Below are 14,789 nucleotides of genomic sequence, written 5' to 3'. Positions count from 1 at the left end.
TGTGTGTTGACGAACAGGAAAGGCTAGGTATCTCCCCTGTGTTTCCGATAACGTTTGTAAAAAGCTACAGATGTAAATAATTTGATGTAAAGAATAATCCTATAAAGTTTGAATCAAATCCGATGAATAGTTTCAGAGATATGATATTTCAATTTTTTTCCTTCAAGACATACCTGTGACCTTGAAAAAGGTCAAAGGTCACCAAAGCAGACGTCAAAGTGTAGAGGTCACTGGGAGTCACGTTCACATAAAATTTGAGCCCGGTCACTTTTATAGTTTCCGAGAAAAGCCCAACGTTAAGTTGTGTGTTGCCGAACAGAAAAGGCTAGTTATCTCCCTTGTTTTTCTGATAACGTTCGTAAAAGGCTACAGATGTAAATACTTTGATGTAAAGAATAATCCTACAAAGTTTCAATCACATCCGATGAACTTTGTCAAAGATATAAAATGTCTAATTTTTCCTTTGACGCTGACCTGTGACCTTGAAAAAGGTCAAAGGTCAACGAAACCATCGTTAAAGTGTAGAGGTCATTGGAGGTCACGACTAAACAAAATATGAGCCCGATCGCTTTGATAGTTTCCGAGAAAAGTCCAACGTTAAGGTGGTGTCTACGGACAGACTAACACTGACCGATTACATAGAGTCACTTTTTCTCAAGTGACTCAAAAATGTTAAATTAGAAAATAAATAACATTTTGGTTCATGATTTTTCCTACACCTGTGCTGAAAATAAGAAATAAAAATGTCGGTATATAAGTCACTCAAATACAGATAGGTATGAATGGCTCGGTTTGAGTTTGTTGCAGTTGACCCTGCACAATGCGACATATCATGTTTTTGTTGAACAATTTTGACGTCACCCCTCCCATAGGGTGACGTATTTCACAACTTCCTGTGTTACACAAACTCTGTGATGACCAATTTTGACGTCACCCCTCCCATAGGGTGACGGATTTCACAACTTTCTACAGATGAACAATGTTGCCTTCACCCCTCCCATAGGGTGACGGATGTCACAACTTCCTGTGTACACAAACTGATGACGTATTTCACAACAAAATGGCGCTGCCCATGGTCAACCTCTAAACTATCCGTATAGAATGGGGGCGTCCTCGCCCCCATAATAATACTACCAAAAAAGATAACCCCGTCTACCTAGCTACTGTTACAAAAGAAACCCTAAACTACAAATTCTCGGAGCATTTAAAAGTCTTTACTGACGGATCCAAATTTGCAGACGGCAGCGTTGGCTGCGCCTTTGTGATCCCAGATCTCAAAATCTCAAGGAAATATACTCTTAATAAAGACATCTCCATATTCTCAGCCGAGCTATTTGCCTTGCTCATGGCATGCACTTTTATAAATGACCTCCCAGTCACACCGCGTGCGGTAGTTTTCTGCTCTGACTCGCGCTCTTCATTACAAGCTCTGCATCGAAACACATCAAATCGGGCAGAGCTACAAAGAGAAATCCTCTTTATATGTCACCAGTTAATCTCATCCGGCACATCCGTATCATTTCTCTGGGTCCCCTCTCACGTAGGGGTCCGGGGAAATGAACTGGCGGATGTCGCTGCCAAAGAAGCGGCAGAATCTAGCCCAGCTAACACTAACATCGGCTACTCAGTAACCGACACTGGGCGAAAAGTGGCGTTTTGTATCTTACAAAACTACTCAAAATCCCAACAAAACTTCAAGTTTCAATGGGTTTATCACATTTTGGTGTTCACGACAACGCCAGATTTTGATTGGATTTTGTTGAAGTTATCGCAGCGAAATTGCCTGGAATTTCAGCGCGTTTTGCGACGGTCAAAACATCATGTTAAACCATGTTACAGCATGTCTGTAACATGCAAAAATTCCAAGTTTTGATGGCATTAAAGCTTTGGTTTAACGCCAAGTAACATCATGTTATCGTAGACTTAACTTGCAAAACTGCTTGTTTTGGTGGTGTTACAGCTTGCTTGTAATGTGATTAACATCATGTTATCGTAGACTTAACTTGCAAAACTGCTTGTTTTGGTGGTGTTACAGCTTGCTTGTAATGTGATTAACATCATGTTATCGTAGACTTAACTTGCAAAACTGCTTGTTTTGGTGGTGTTACAGCTTGCTTGTAATGTGATTAACATCATGTTATTGCTGGTATAACATGCAAAACCCCATGTTATGTTGGTGTTAAAGCTTGCTCAAATGCCTATTAACTCCATGTTATGTTGGTGTTAAAGCTTGCTCAAATGCCTATTAACACCATTTTAGTTGGTGTAAGGCTTGATTATTAATGTAAAAACCATGTTATGACGTTCACATAATTGTTTTCCACTGGATGGAATTTTGTGGAAAAGAAAGCATGTTGTTTGGGAATTGTGTGCGGGTTTCATGCTTGGATATTGCACTATGCTGACTTGTCACAGGTCAATTTACATTTAACAATATTAGTTTTCAAATGCATCATCCTTCACACATTATGTAAACATCTTTAACATTAACACTTTGGTTGTAAAATGATTGCACTTTATTCAAACAGGACAAAAACAAAAATGCTGATTCACAATGTACAATAGCAAAGGACTATTTTGAGTGGAGACAGTGTTCATCCACACTATAGATGCCCTGTGAAAACATTGGCCATAGATATATGTGAATTACTTCCCTTGGGTATGAACATTTATGAATGATTAAATGGGTGAAAGAAGGCCACACAAAATGAAAATCAGTAAATAACAAAATCACTTCCCTTGTGAGTAAGAACAGTCATACCATGTTCCAACTTTTTGCTAAAAATTCGCCCACAATGTGACCTTCAAAGTTAACAAGAAGAGCAAACGCTCGATCGAGTCACTTTCGCAGTTCTGAATATTATATGAGGCATCAGATGGACAGGAAGAAATTGCTATTCACAACACAATGAGTCACGTTCACATAAAATTTGAGCCCGGTCACTTTTATAGTTTCCGAGAAAAGCCCAACGTTAAGTTGTGTGTTGCCGAACAGAAAAGGCTAGTTATCTCCCTTGTTTTTCTGATAACGTTCGTAAAAGGCTACAGATGTAAATACTTTGATGTAAAGAATAATCCTACAAAGTTTCAATCACATCCGATGAACTTTGTCAAAGATATAAAATGTCTAATTTTTCCTTTGACGCTGACCTGTGACCTTGAAAAAGGTCAAAGGTCAACGAAACCATCGTTAAAGTGTAGAGGTCATTGGAGGTCACGACTAAACAAAATATGAGCCCGATCGCTTTGATAGTTTCCGAGAAAAGTCCAACGTTAAGGTGGTGTCTACGGCCGGCCGGCCGGACGGCCGGACGGACGGCCGGCCGGACAGACTAACACTGACCGATTACATAGAGTCACTTTTTCTCAAGTGACTCAAAAAGGGGTAACTGAACTTCATGTTTGGATGTCATGGAGTCATGGAGTCCAACATGAAGAAATGTATAAGAACACAAGAATGTATGCATGACAAAGAACAAATGTTTATTTTTGAATGTTTTATGTATGTTATTATTACGGACACAAAAGCTCAGCAATGCAATTTCTCTTTTAGAGATTAATAAAGTTATTTTATTGTATTGTATTGTATTGTATGTCAGTAAATTTTGAAAGCCCTAGATTCATAAACATCTGAAAACTGCTCAACGTCTTTGCATCACGGCACATTAATAAAAGTAAGAGTTAGTAAGACTGGCCTAACTGCTATGGTGAGGCAGTAATAACTCGTTGATGAAGAATTATTTGAATTCTGAATTTCGAACAAACAAATACAGTGTCCTTCCAAACACCCTTTTCAGGCCTCCAAGAATAAAAAAAATAAGCTGGTCTTATAAAGGAGGAAATCTGCTTAATATCTAGGTAAATGTACAACAGGTTGTGAACAGAAAATCCAAAAATGTAAGGTCTGAAAAGCGGGGAAGTTTGAAAAGGGGGGAAGGGGGGGACCTAAAATGTGACGATCATAACAACCATAATTTATCTAACAAAGTTCATTCTGAAATCTTCTTCAGCGTTTGATTATGGAGAGACTAAATCCTCAGTTCAGATGTGGTCTTAACTCCTTGTCTCCCAGGTACACACAGTCACTATGTACATTGCATCTGTTATCATTCGGCACATATCTGCATCCTGCTTAGACTGTTAGCTTCAGTCGCTTCCTGTAACGTTGATCTAACGCCAGGATTCTAGCCTGTTGATACAGTTTCTACAATTCTGAGTGACCTGCTGCAGCACAGCTGGTCTCGGCTTAAAAAATCTTGGTCAACATAGATGGGGTACAAAGTGTTAAAATAAAGCGTCCTTCCAAAGTTGATGACAGGTCCCCAGAGTATTCACAAAATTATATGGTACTGGAACTGGAAGCCTTGCACGGCGACGAAAAAGATGTCCACGCCTACATGAAGAAGCATCCTTCACGGCTTCAGCGGAAACAGTCGGCTGGGGATGAGGACAGCACCTATGTAAAAAATATAGACAAGAACAAAATATATGTCAATGGGAAAACAAAGAAACAAGTAGAGAAGGACCTCCCCACCTTTACACAGTGAAAATGAAAAACACATGTGAATGTACTTATGTTTTAAATCTCCCCCCCCCACCCCCCACCCCCCCCAATTAAGACCAATTATCCAAGATATTTTTCAGTCCTCAAAGGAGAATTTCACTGTTCTCACGGAACCCTGAAGAAAACTGAGCTGTGCTAATATATTACATAACTGCAAACATCCCTCAAATTCAATATTGCAAGCCACTATACATTTCTCATAAAGGCACTTCATGCTCACGTGTGAAAACTAACATAAGTTTACAAGTGTGTATCTACTTATAATAATAATAATAATAGCGGGCATTTATAAAGCGCCTTATCAGAAGTTCAAAGCGCGTGACAACAATACGTGTATAAAAAATTCATACAATCACTGTCAGATTCAAACAACACATCATGCACATCTCACATCCCCAGACTCTATGCTAAGGCCAAAAAAAAAGAAGTCTGTTTACGGTATCCCGACCGACCCTATTTTTTTGCGCGACCCTAGACTTTTTTTTGGCATTTGGGGAAAAAAAAAAAAAATCAAAATTTTAAAACAAAGTTTGTTTTTTGGCAAAATAATTTGATGTTTTTTGGAGAAAAAAAAAATCCCGACCTACCGACCCTATTTTTTGGGCCGATGTTACCGTAAACAGACTATTTTTTTGTTTGGCCTAAGGAACTATCCGTAATGTTGTTGGAACAAGTGAGTTTTCAAATTGGACTTAAAAGATGAAATGTATGGAGAGTGACGTAATAGAAAGGGGAGTGAATTCCATAACTGAGGGCCATGATATGAAAACGTGCAGAAGCCATGAGCCTTGCGTTTAAAGCAACCTTGACGGAGAAGTCGAGCATCAGCAGAAGAATGAAGGGTGCGAGAGGGAGACCAGTTCCGAAAGATAGGCAGGTGCCGATTCAGAGATGATCTTGTAGCAGAAGCAGGCAGCTTTATACCTAATACGTTGAGACACAGGAAGCCAGTGAAGTTCTTTCATGAGAGGAGTGCTGCAGAGTGTTGTACTTTTTGCAAGGGTTGGAGAGTGGAGTCAGGGCAGCCTATGAGAAGGGATTTGCTGTAATCTAATCTACACAGAATGCAGGATGTAACGAGAGTTTTAGTGGCATCAACAGTCAGAAATGTTCTTGTGGAACCTATTCTTCTAGTTCTAATGTAGTACCTGTTTGTAGTGAACTCACCAGCAGGAGTATTGCATACATAATTACGCATTACTGAATTAAAGTAACTATTTTCAAAGCTTCTCGCTTACCTTGGAATAGTGTCAAGCAGCTTATGTTGTGTCTAGATCAGCAATCAGATCTTCACACTCAGCCTGCACTTGCTGAAAACTGGACATGCCTGTATCTCAATCAAGCTGTTGTTGCGGAGACAACGGAATCATGCTCAAGTCAGGTCCAACTGAAATAAAAGCATATTGTTAGCTGATAAATGATTTGATCAAGCAAAACCATGCGGTATTTTTTTAATAAAATATTTTGTATACCCCGCTAATGCAAAAATAATGTACTTATTTACTATCAGCATTAATTTTAGCTGGTCATTCAAACCAGAGCTTGTTCTAGAACTCCACAAGAACAACAATGGCAGTTGGCAATGGCACTGGCAGAATACAGATCAAAACAATATTAGTATTAGCCTCACCAAGGGTTGACTTCCCATCAAAATGAATGACGGACTGAATCAAACTTCAGAGACATTACAATTTTTCACAACGATTTTTTCAGCAAACAGCCATGTTTTAATACCTGTACAAATGTATCAGTGATATCACTATGAGTATGACAGTATGACAGTGTGGTAAGCTTACCGACGATTCGTTCAGTATAGTCTTTCTATGTAAGTAGTGGTCCAGTGAACGATACCTTCCGCCTGTGGTTCGAGACAGAGATTAAGTTGAAACTTAATTCGAGAAGCCAAACACTGACGAATACTTACGTATTTTGAGCAAAACCCACGCACGTCGACCACAAGTTGATGTCTGCTGGAGTACGTAATCATAACGTAGAGGACAACAGTTTCACTTGGCTGGCTTCGGTTATTCCCACCTGTATCTGTTCCTTGCTGTTCTCCAAGAGACACCATGGTGCAGCAAGCTGAAGGGTGTCCTGTCGTATTTCCTCGAAGTTGTAGTAGGCAACCAGGAGGTGGGGGGCGACTGACCTGCAGCAGAATTCAAATCAATTAGTCAAGTCACTATGACATATCTTTATTGTTATCGCCACACGACGGGCGCTGTGGCGGGGTGGTAAGACGTCGGCCTCGTAATCGGTTCGAATCCCGGCTGCGGCCGCCTGGTGGGTTAAGAGTGGAGATTTTTCCGATCTCCCAGGTCAACTTGTGTGCAGACCTGCTAGTGACTTATCCCCCTTTGTGTGTACACGTACACGCAACCACAAGACCAAGTGCGCACGGAAAAGATCCTGTAATCCATGTCAGAGTTCGGTGGGTTATGGAAACACGAAAATACCCAGCATGCTTCCTCCGAAAGCGGCGTGTGGCTGCCTAAATGGCGGGGTAAAAACGGTCATACACGTAAAAACACGAGTGTACATGGGAGTTTCAGCCCACGAACGCAGAAGAAGAAGTTATCGCCACACCAACCCTAAATTTTTCCTACCATACTGTATTTGTTATCCGAGAGAGAAAAAATCCATGTTGCAGACTCAACTGGAAAAATTCCCTTCTCCATCATCTAGTGGACAGAGCTCACATGATTTCAAACAAATCTTTTTTTAAAGTCACATACTTTGTGCGACAGTGTTAGTTTACTAGTATAACTGTAATTTATAAATAGCAAATTAAAAAATATCACTTATCAGATAATCAGCTAAATGCCTGGCAGATGACCCTCATTCAAAGTGAGTCGTGGCTAAACCATGAAACTAGAAAAACAGGTTATACCACAATATAAATCTCACACTGACAGCGGACAAAACTGAGAAAACACCCAGTATACATGTACCGGTACTCACAAAAGAGTTACAAGTAGCATATTATCACTATCAGTATCACTAATAGCATACTATACTGGGCAAATAACAGCAATTTTTACTCACTGGGGGTTTCCTGGCTGGAGTCTTTGGTGTTTCTACTGACTTCTGTAGCACATGGTTGGTTGGCAGACTTCCTGGAATGAGTGCTCGCTTGCCTGTAGGCCCAGCAAAAAAACATGCAAAGAAAATGTTCAAAATGCTGAGTCGAAATTATAAGTTAAATTAACTAAACAGACCTATACATTTAGATCTATTGAAATAGAAACAAGAATTAGTAAAACACACTACTGCAAATCTGTCAAGAATGAACAAGACTGACTCAGTGACCGAGTAAAACAACAAAAGAAATCTAAGTTCTACTTCTAACCCAGAAGTTTACTACAATATATTTAATATCATATTCTTACTCCGAATCACATTAGCATTGAGTCACCTGAGATGCTTATCACTGAAAAACGCTTACCCGGCTAAAGAATTTAAAGGGAAGCAACCCCATCACCAAAACGAAAGTGAAAGTAGCTTTGGTAATGGGCCAGTACACCGGGAGTTACCTCCCATACGGGTGTATGCCACGTCACTTCCTCTAGGAACACGTGCCTATTATCATACGTCTTTTTCACCTCGGAGAGGACGGTTCACTTTTTGACGCTCTGTGGCTGACCTTGTGTGTTTGAGTGACACCCGCCGGCCACGTTACCCAGCTTGTCTGCTCGCCTTGCCTACAGTTTGGTGAGCTCGTTCCCGTTTGTTGTTGGTTGTTTGCGCTGTTTCGTTACTGTACGTTGTCCGTTTTTTACGGACTTGTGTGTCAGTGACTTGCGTGTTTCGCCATTTTGTTGTGTGAGTTAGTTAGCTAACTCGTGTGACTTTGCTAGTAGCTCTGCGTGCCCTCTTTCTGTTTGGGCAAGTGTAGCTTTAGTATTTTGTTGACGCGTAAGCGTGTGTGTTTACTGTGTTTTCAGTCGTTTTGACTTACGTTTCAGTAAATCTTTTTACTTTGCCACGTGTTGTTGACGTTTGTGTCAGTGTCTTGCGTGTCGCCATTTTGTTGTGTGAGTTAGTTTTCTAGCTCGTGTGACTTTGTTTGTAGCTCTCCGTGCCTCTGCTTGTGGGGCAAGTTTAGCTATAGTATTTTGTTAACGCATTAGTGCGTGTGTTTACTGAATTTTCCAGTCGTTTAGACTTATGTTTCAGTAAATTTTTTCGCGTTGCCACGTGTTGTTGTCAACATGTCTGATTCAGACAAGCGCCGTGGCAAGTCGGACCCCAAGGGGAAAATTAAGGCTAAGTCTTCCTCTTCCAAAGCAACGTTACTTGTTACAGACCAAGAGCGTAACACTTTGTTGGCTGTACCAATTTCGGCGCCTAGCGCTGTTACTACTTCTGCTTCTTTTGCGGCGCCTAGCGCTACTGTTACTTCTGCACCTGTCTCTACATCGGAGACTTCGTCTTCTTTGTTAGCACCTGGACAAGGTGCGTTGGTTTCCTCTCTGTTAAAGTCACTGGTTCCAGAAATCCGCAGCTTGGTGCAGGCAGAATTTCAGCGTTCCGTCGCCAGCAGTTCGGCGTTTCCGGCATCTGGCAGTGACGTCCGGGCATTGGCTTCCGTGTCTTTGTCCTCCACTTCCGGCTTGGAGCAGCGTCCTCCCTCTTCAGCGTCGGTTGGTAAGCAGAGCTGGTCCGATAGCCCTCGTGAGGCGCCTGGACGTTCTCCTTCGGGGGACAGCTCTTTCGCATCGGGTCACGACCGATACCTTGCTGATCTTTCATTTCCGGCGATAACCTACGAGGCCCCGGACTTGTTCGAACAGCGGCGGCAGTCGGTTTCGACTGCCGCATTTCCGGCACTTGCCGGAAGTGATGATCCGTCCGCTCCGGCACGCTACGGCGGTCGCGGCAGGATGGAGTATTCACTGACTTCCGGTCCTTCCGGATCGCGAAGTCAACCAGTGCAGTCTTCACTTCCGCATTTTGCGGTTCCGTTGACTACACTTCCGGTTTCGGCCGGAAACGCTTCTTCCTCTTCTGGTGGTTCCTTCCGGATACCAGATAGTGGATTACAGCGTGCGCCTTCCGGCTTTCAAGCGCCTAGGCTTGAGCAGGCATCACTCCACTCAGTCGGGGGAGTGACGTCAGCTCATCCAGCTCCGGTTTTTGCGGATGGTCGTCCTGCTTACCCTTTACCTTCACAGGGTTTTGGGCGGCAGGATGACGTTAGTGCTCAGGCTTTTCCGGTTTCCGGTTTGCCAGGGCATGCTTCTGCTTCCGGAACTGGTGACTTCGGTCATGGTTCCACGTGTGACTATTCTGATGCTCCATCAGTGGTCAGCGAGGAGTCGCGGGGCGTGTTTCCGTCGAAGCTCAAGTCTGTTCTTGACGTCGCGGCGGAAGTAACGTCTCGTTATTTTCCTGAAGGGGTGGTGGCTGCGGACTCTTCCGCATCATTCGTTCCTTCTGCCATGGCGGACTTCCGGCCGGCACAGGAGGATGTTTCTTCCTTCCGGTTCGCCGAGTCTCCGTCAGTGGCTTACCAACTTTCGCATTCACTGGTTCGTCCAGCACATGCGGGGAGTGGTATTCGGCCAGTGCCTGTTCCGTTACTGCTTCCTTTTGGTCCAGTTCCGGAATCAGCTCAGCAGTGGGTGGCTTCAGCTGCCCAAGCCTCTTCCTTCGTGCCTACGGCCAATAGGAAGCTTGGCATGCCCAATCAGAGCCAGAATTGGCTGGCGTCTTTTGCACTCCCTAGGGCTACCCTTCCGGTTTCCCGGGAATTGCTGCCTCTTCTGACTAAACCGATCAAGCGTGATTCGGTTTTGCCGGTTTCCGAGGCTTCCCTCCTCTCTGCTGAGGAGGTTGGACGTCGGCAGATCGAACTGTCCTCCATTGCGGAGACTCTCGTTCGGGCTCTGTCTCGGGCATTGACCGATTCGCTAGTTCCTTTCACTCTCAGTGAAGAACAGAATGCGGACGATGTCTCTGCGCTTTTGACCGCATTGGCCAAGGTCAATGAGGAACAATTGCGTCTTTCCTCCCTGCAGTACACCCAAGCGGTACTCTGCAGGAGGGATCTCTTCCTCTCGCAGTCCCAATTCACGGAGCTGGCTACTAGGGAGACCTTGAGAGTCTCCCCGGTCTCAGAGGAGTCTCTCTTCTGTCCGCTGGCACTGGATGCCAGACAGAAGGAGATTCAGTCAAACAAGGACAGTCAGTTCCTTGACTACACTCTGAAGGGGGTGAAACAGTCTCAGCCTTCTAAACAGAAGCAGGCTCAGACATCGTCTAACCCCAAGCCAGCTCAGAAGCGGCAGGCTTCGCCGGCCGCTCGTGGTGGGAAGAAGAGGACGGCATCGGGGAGGGGGCGTGGCGGCTCTGGAAGTAAGCCACACCCCCAATGAAGCGCTCCCGATCTCACCTCCCTCCCGCCCTCCACCTTGGTGATGGCGGGAGGCCCCTCCCGGGCACTTTCTCGTTGGATGTCGGTAGTAGACAGCCAATGGATTGTGGGAGTGGTGAGTTCGGGCTTCCGTCTACTCTGGCGGGAGGAAAAGGCGCCTCTTACCCGAGTGCCTCCGCGGTTCAAGCCCCCCTTCTCGCAGGAAGCACGTTCCGTCTTGCAGTCGGAAATTGCCTCCCTGGAGCAGAAGGGCGCGGTGGAGAGAGTTCGGGTCCACAGCTCCCTGGGATTTTACGGGCGTCTGGTCGCTGTTCCCAAAGCATCAGGAGGATGGCGTCCCGTGTTGGATTTATCTCTCCTCAATACTTTCTTGAGGGAGATAAAATTCAAGATGGAGACGCCAGCCTCTGTCCGAGACTCTCTCCGCCCAGGAGACTGGGTGACCTCGATCGATCTCACGGACGCATACTTTCACATTCTTATGCATCCGACCGACCAGAAATGGCTTCATTTCCGGTGGGGAGATCAGATCTACCAGTTTCGCGCACTCCCTTTCGGGCTGTCTCTCGCACTGTGGATTTTTACCATGGTGGTGAGACAGGTCTGTGCACTGGTGAGGTCCCAGGGTATCCGTCTGCGGGCTTATCTGGACGACTGGCTCATCATGAACCAGTCCCAGAGCGGCTGTTCGCAGGATACCCTGACGGTTCTTCGAGAATCCAACTGGTTGGGGTTCTCGATCAACCGGGTAAAGTCGGAGCTGACCCCGTCACAGACATTCACTTATCTGGGGATGTCTTTCGACACGGTCGCTTGGACTGTCCAGCCTTCTCAGAGAAGGGTGGACAAGCTCCAAGCTCAGATTCGCTCCACTTTACCTCTCCTGATGGCTTCCATCCGCTCGCTCGCCTCCATCTTGGGGCAGATGGAGTCTATGGCTCTTCTGGTTTCACTGGGCCGGGTCCACAAATGTCCGCTTCAGTTCGCGCTGAAGCCGTTTGTGGACTCTCCTCTGGTGGACTGGGACGCCCTCATCCCTTTGCAGGGATGGTTCCAGTCTGCGACCCTTCCGTGGTTGCACACGGAGTGGGTCTGCAGAGGTGTTCCGATCGTCGTGCCCCTCCCCGACCTGGACCTCTTTACAGATGCGTCCAGGGAGGGTTGGGGGGCACATACAGATCTTCAGACTCCTCCCTTTCCGTTACTCAGCCGAGTAATCCGGAAAGCGGAGATGGAGGAGCCGGCCCTTCTTCTTCTGGTCGCTCCTCTGTGGCCGTCGCAGGTCTGGTTTCCAGATCTTCTTCGGCTTGCCCAAGGGCCCCCCATTCCTCTCGCACTCGTGCGAGGGGAACTAGTGCAGCCCCGAACAGGCATTCCACACGAGGAGCCCAGTCTTCTGAAGCTTCACGTGTGGAAGTTGTTCGGGACTCGCTGAAGCGCTCTGGGGCGTCGTCTTTGACTCTGGACTTGGTGGCTCGCTCGCATAGAGCGTCCACCTCTTCAGTTTATGCTTCCCACTGGAAGGCATGGACTGCCTGGTGTTCAGCTAGAGGGGTGAGTTCGGTGGCTCCGCGCTCTATTCAGGTCGCTAACCACCTCTCTTTCATGTCTTCACAGGGCGCCTCAGTCTCCTCGTTGAGGGTCCGGCGCTCCGCTATCTCGGCGACTCTTCAGCAGATTGGTCGTTCTGTTCGAGTCGGGGGCGTTATAGCTGCAGTCATTAAAGGGGCTGCTCTTAAGGAAGCTAAAGCTCGTTTGCCCGCTCCCAAGTGGGACTTGTTTTTAATCCTGGAATTCCTTCGTTCTGCGGATTTTGAGCCTTTAAGCGAGGCCAGTCTGTTCAATGTCACTCGCAAAGCGCTGTTTCTCCTTTTGTTGGCTACGGCCCGACGGGGTAGCGAGGTCCACGCCCTGTCGGGTCAGCCTGGAGATATCTCCTTTGAGCCGGACGGTTCCGCATCTTTGCGTTTCCGGCCTGATTTCCTGGCCAAGAATCAGTCTCCGGGGCAGGCCTCTCCGCTGGTTAGAGTTAAGGCTCTGACCAGCGCGTTGGCCCCGGGTGACCCCGATTCGGTCAATTGCCCTGTGAGGGCACTTCGTCTGTACTTAGCCCGGACTCAGCCGATTCGGTCTAGTTCTCAGAAGTTGTTGTTTATCTCTCTCCTTACTAGGCGCGAGAAAGATTTGTCGAAGGTAACGTTGGCCCGGTGGGTGTCCTCGCTCATCAAGCAGGCTTATGAGTGGAGGCGCACAAAGAGGGGGGGGGGGTTATGCCCTCCTTGCCACTTGACTCGGCCCGAGCCCATGAGACGAGGGCGTGGGCATCCTCTCTGGCAGTTCTGCGCTCCAGACGTCTAGAGGAGGTGCTGACAACTGCGTATTGGCGTTCCGAAGATGTTTTCATAAACTTTTATCTTCGGGACGTCACAGCTCTTCGACAGGATGGCTCCAGAGGCCTTCCAGCGCTCATAGCAGCAGGCCAGTTCCTGTCCAGAACTTGATGGTGAGTTTTGATTCATTTCTAGCCCACCGCCTTGTTGATGTTATCTGCTAATGTGATTCGGAGTAAGAATATGATATTAAATGGAAAATTTCCTAAATAAATTATCATTTAATTAATATACTTACCCGAATCACATACTGTATTCCCTCCCACCTGCCCCGCTTATGGTTTTAAGATTTTTTAAAGCCGTATGATAATAGGCACGTGTTCCTAGAGGAAGTGACGTGGCATACACCCGTATGGGAGGTAACTCCCGGTGTACTGGCCCATTACCAAAGCTACTTTCACTTTCGTTTTGGTGATGGGGTTGCTTCCCTTTAAATTCTTTAGCCGGGTAAGCGTTTTTCAGTGATAAGCATCTCAGGTGACTCAATGCTAATGTGATTCGGGTAAGTATATTAATTAAATGATAATTTATTTAGGAAATTTTCCATTCAAAAACACATTATCACAAGAACAAAGAGTGGTTTTTTCCCCCATTACCTAATAATTATAGCTCAGAATTACGCCTTTGTCAATGTATGATTCAGAATACGATTGTGTTATTTTTTGTCTGCGAGCTGTAAAAGTACTAGTTACTACAAGTTCAGTACAAGTACTAAGCTTCATACTGATTGATTGATACTACTAGAGCTTCGTCACTTGAAGCATTACAAGCAAAACAACACAGCACAGACAATCAGATGAAAGCTTATTTTCGCTATATTACTAGTTTTTTTACGTACCGTATTTGAAGCATGTTTCTTTGAAATGTCGGGAACATCCTCGCATTCTTCGGGTTGAAAAGCTTGTCAGCACGGTTGATTTTGTGGAAGAGCAGCTCTCCATTCGGCATCCGCTTTTCCGTTTGGTATACCATGGAAAGTTATAAGCGTTGAAGATCTTAGTGAGCTCACGCTGCATTCAGTACTCCTCGGATAAGGTGACCCCCCTTGGGACCAAAAAAAATCGTGATCTTATCCGAGGGACACGTTAACCGATCCTCGGATAAGATCAATTTCAGTAGAAAAAATTGATCTTATCCGAGGAGATCAGAGTTTAGTTTGAGGCCCCATAAAAGACTTCCCGCCAATTGAAAGTCAAAAACGTGATAATGGGCAGATCCAGAGAGATACACACACTGACATACATACTGACACTGACACAGAGACCATCAGCTGCATTAGAGAAAGAGAGAGCGAGAGAGAGAGAGAGAGAGAGAGAGAGAGAGAGAGAGAGAGAGAGAGAAAGAGAGAGCGAGAGAGAGAGAGAGAGAGAGAGAGAGAGAGAGGAGGTGAGGTAAGACAGACAGACATAGAAAGAGAGGAGAGACACAGACAAACTGATCATGACAGACAGAGATAAAG

At 45.5% G+C, this 14,789-nt stretch overlaps 1 protein-coding gene across 2 annotated transcripts; it reads right to left on the bottom strand.

Annotated features, from left to right (window-relative positions):
* Window positions 1-2,493: 2,493 nt before the first annotated feature.
* LOC138954972 (uncharacterized) lies at window positions 2,494-14,339 on the bottom strand. 2 transcript variants are annotated; one of them, XM_070326710.1, is made up of 5 exons: window positions 14,169-14,339; window positions 7,610-7,701; window positions 6,599-6,713; window positions 5,803-5,951; window positions 2,494-4,456 (listed from the first exon to the last, which is right to left on the bottom strand). In XM_070326710.1, exons 1-4 carry the CDS (start codon window positions 14,269-14,271, stop codon window positions 5,899-5,901), a joined length of 363 nt encoding a protein of 120 aa, XP_070182811.1. In that variant the 5' UTR covers window positions 14,272-14,339; the 3' UTR covers window positions 2,494-4,456; window positions 5,803-5,898. The 2 variants fall into 2 exon arrangements, 1 of the variants encoding a protein (XP_070182811.1); XR_011452040.1 differs by lacking the exon at window positions 14,169-14,339 and having other exon boundaries at window positions 6,489-6,713; window positions 7,610-7,878.
* Between the last annotated feature and the right edge of the window lie 450 nt (window positions 14,340-14,789).

Source organism: Littorina saxatilis, unplaced genomic scaffold (assembly GCF_037325665.1).
Source record: "Littorina saxatilis isolate snail1 unplaced genomic scaffold, US_GU_Lsax_2.0 scaffold_834, whole genome shotgun sequence".
Lineage (NCBI taxonomy): Eukaryota > Metazoa > Mollusca > Gastropoda > Littorinimorpha > Littorinidae > Littorina > Littorina saxatilis.
Note: the sequence above shows the minus strand (reverse complement) of the source record. Positions and strands in the feature narration are given on the sequence as shown.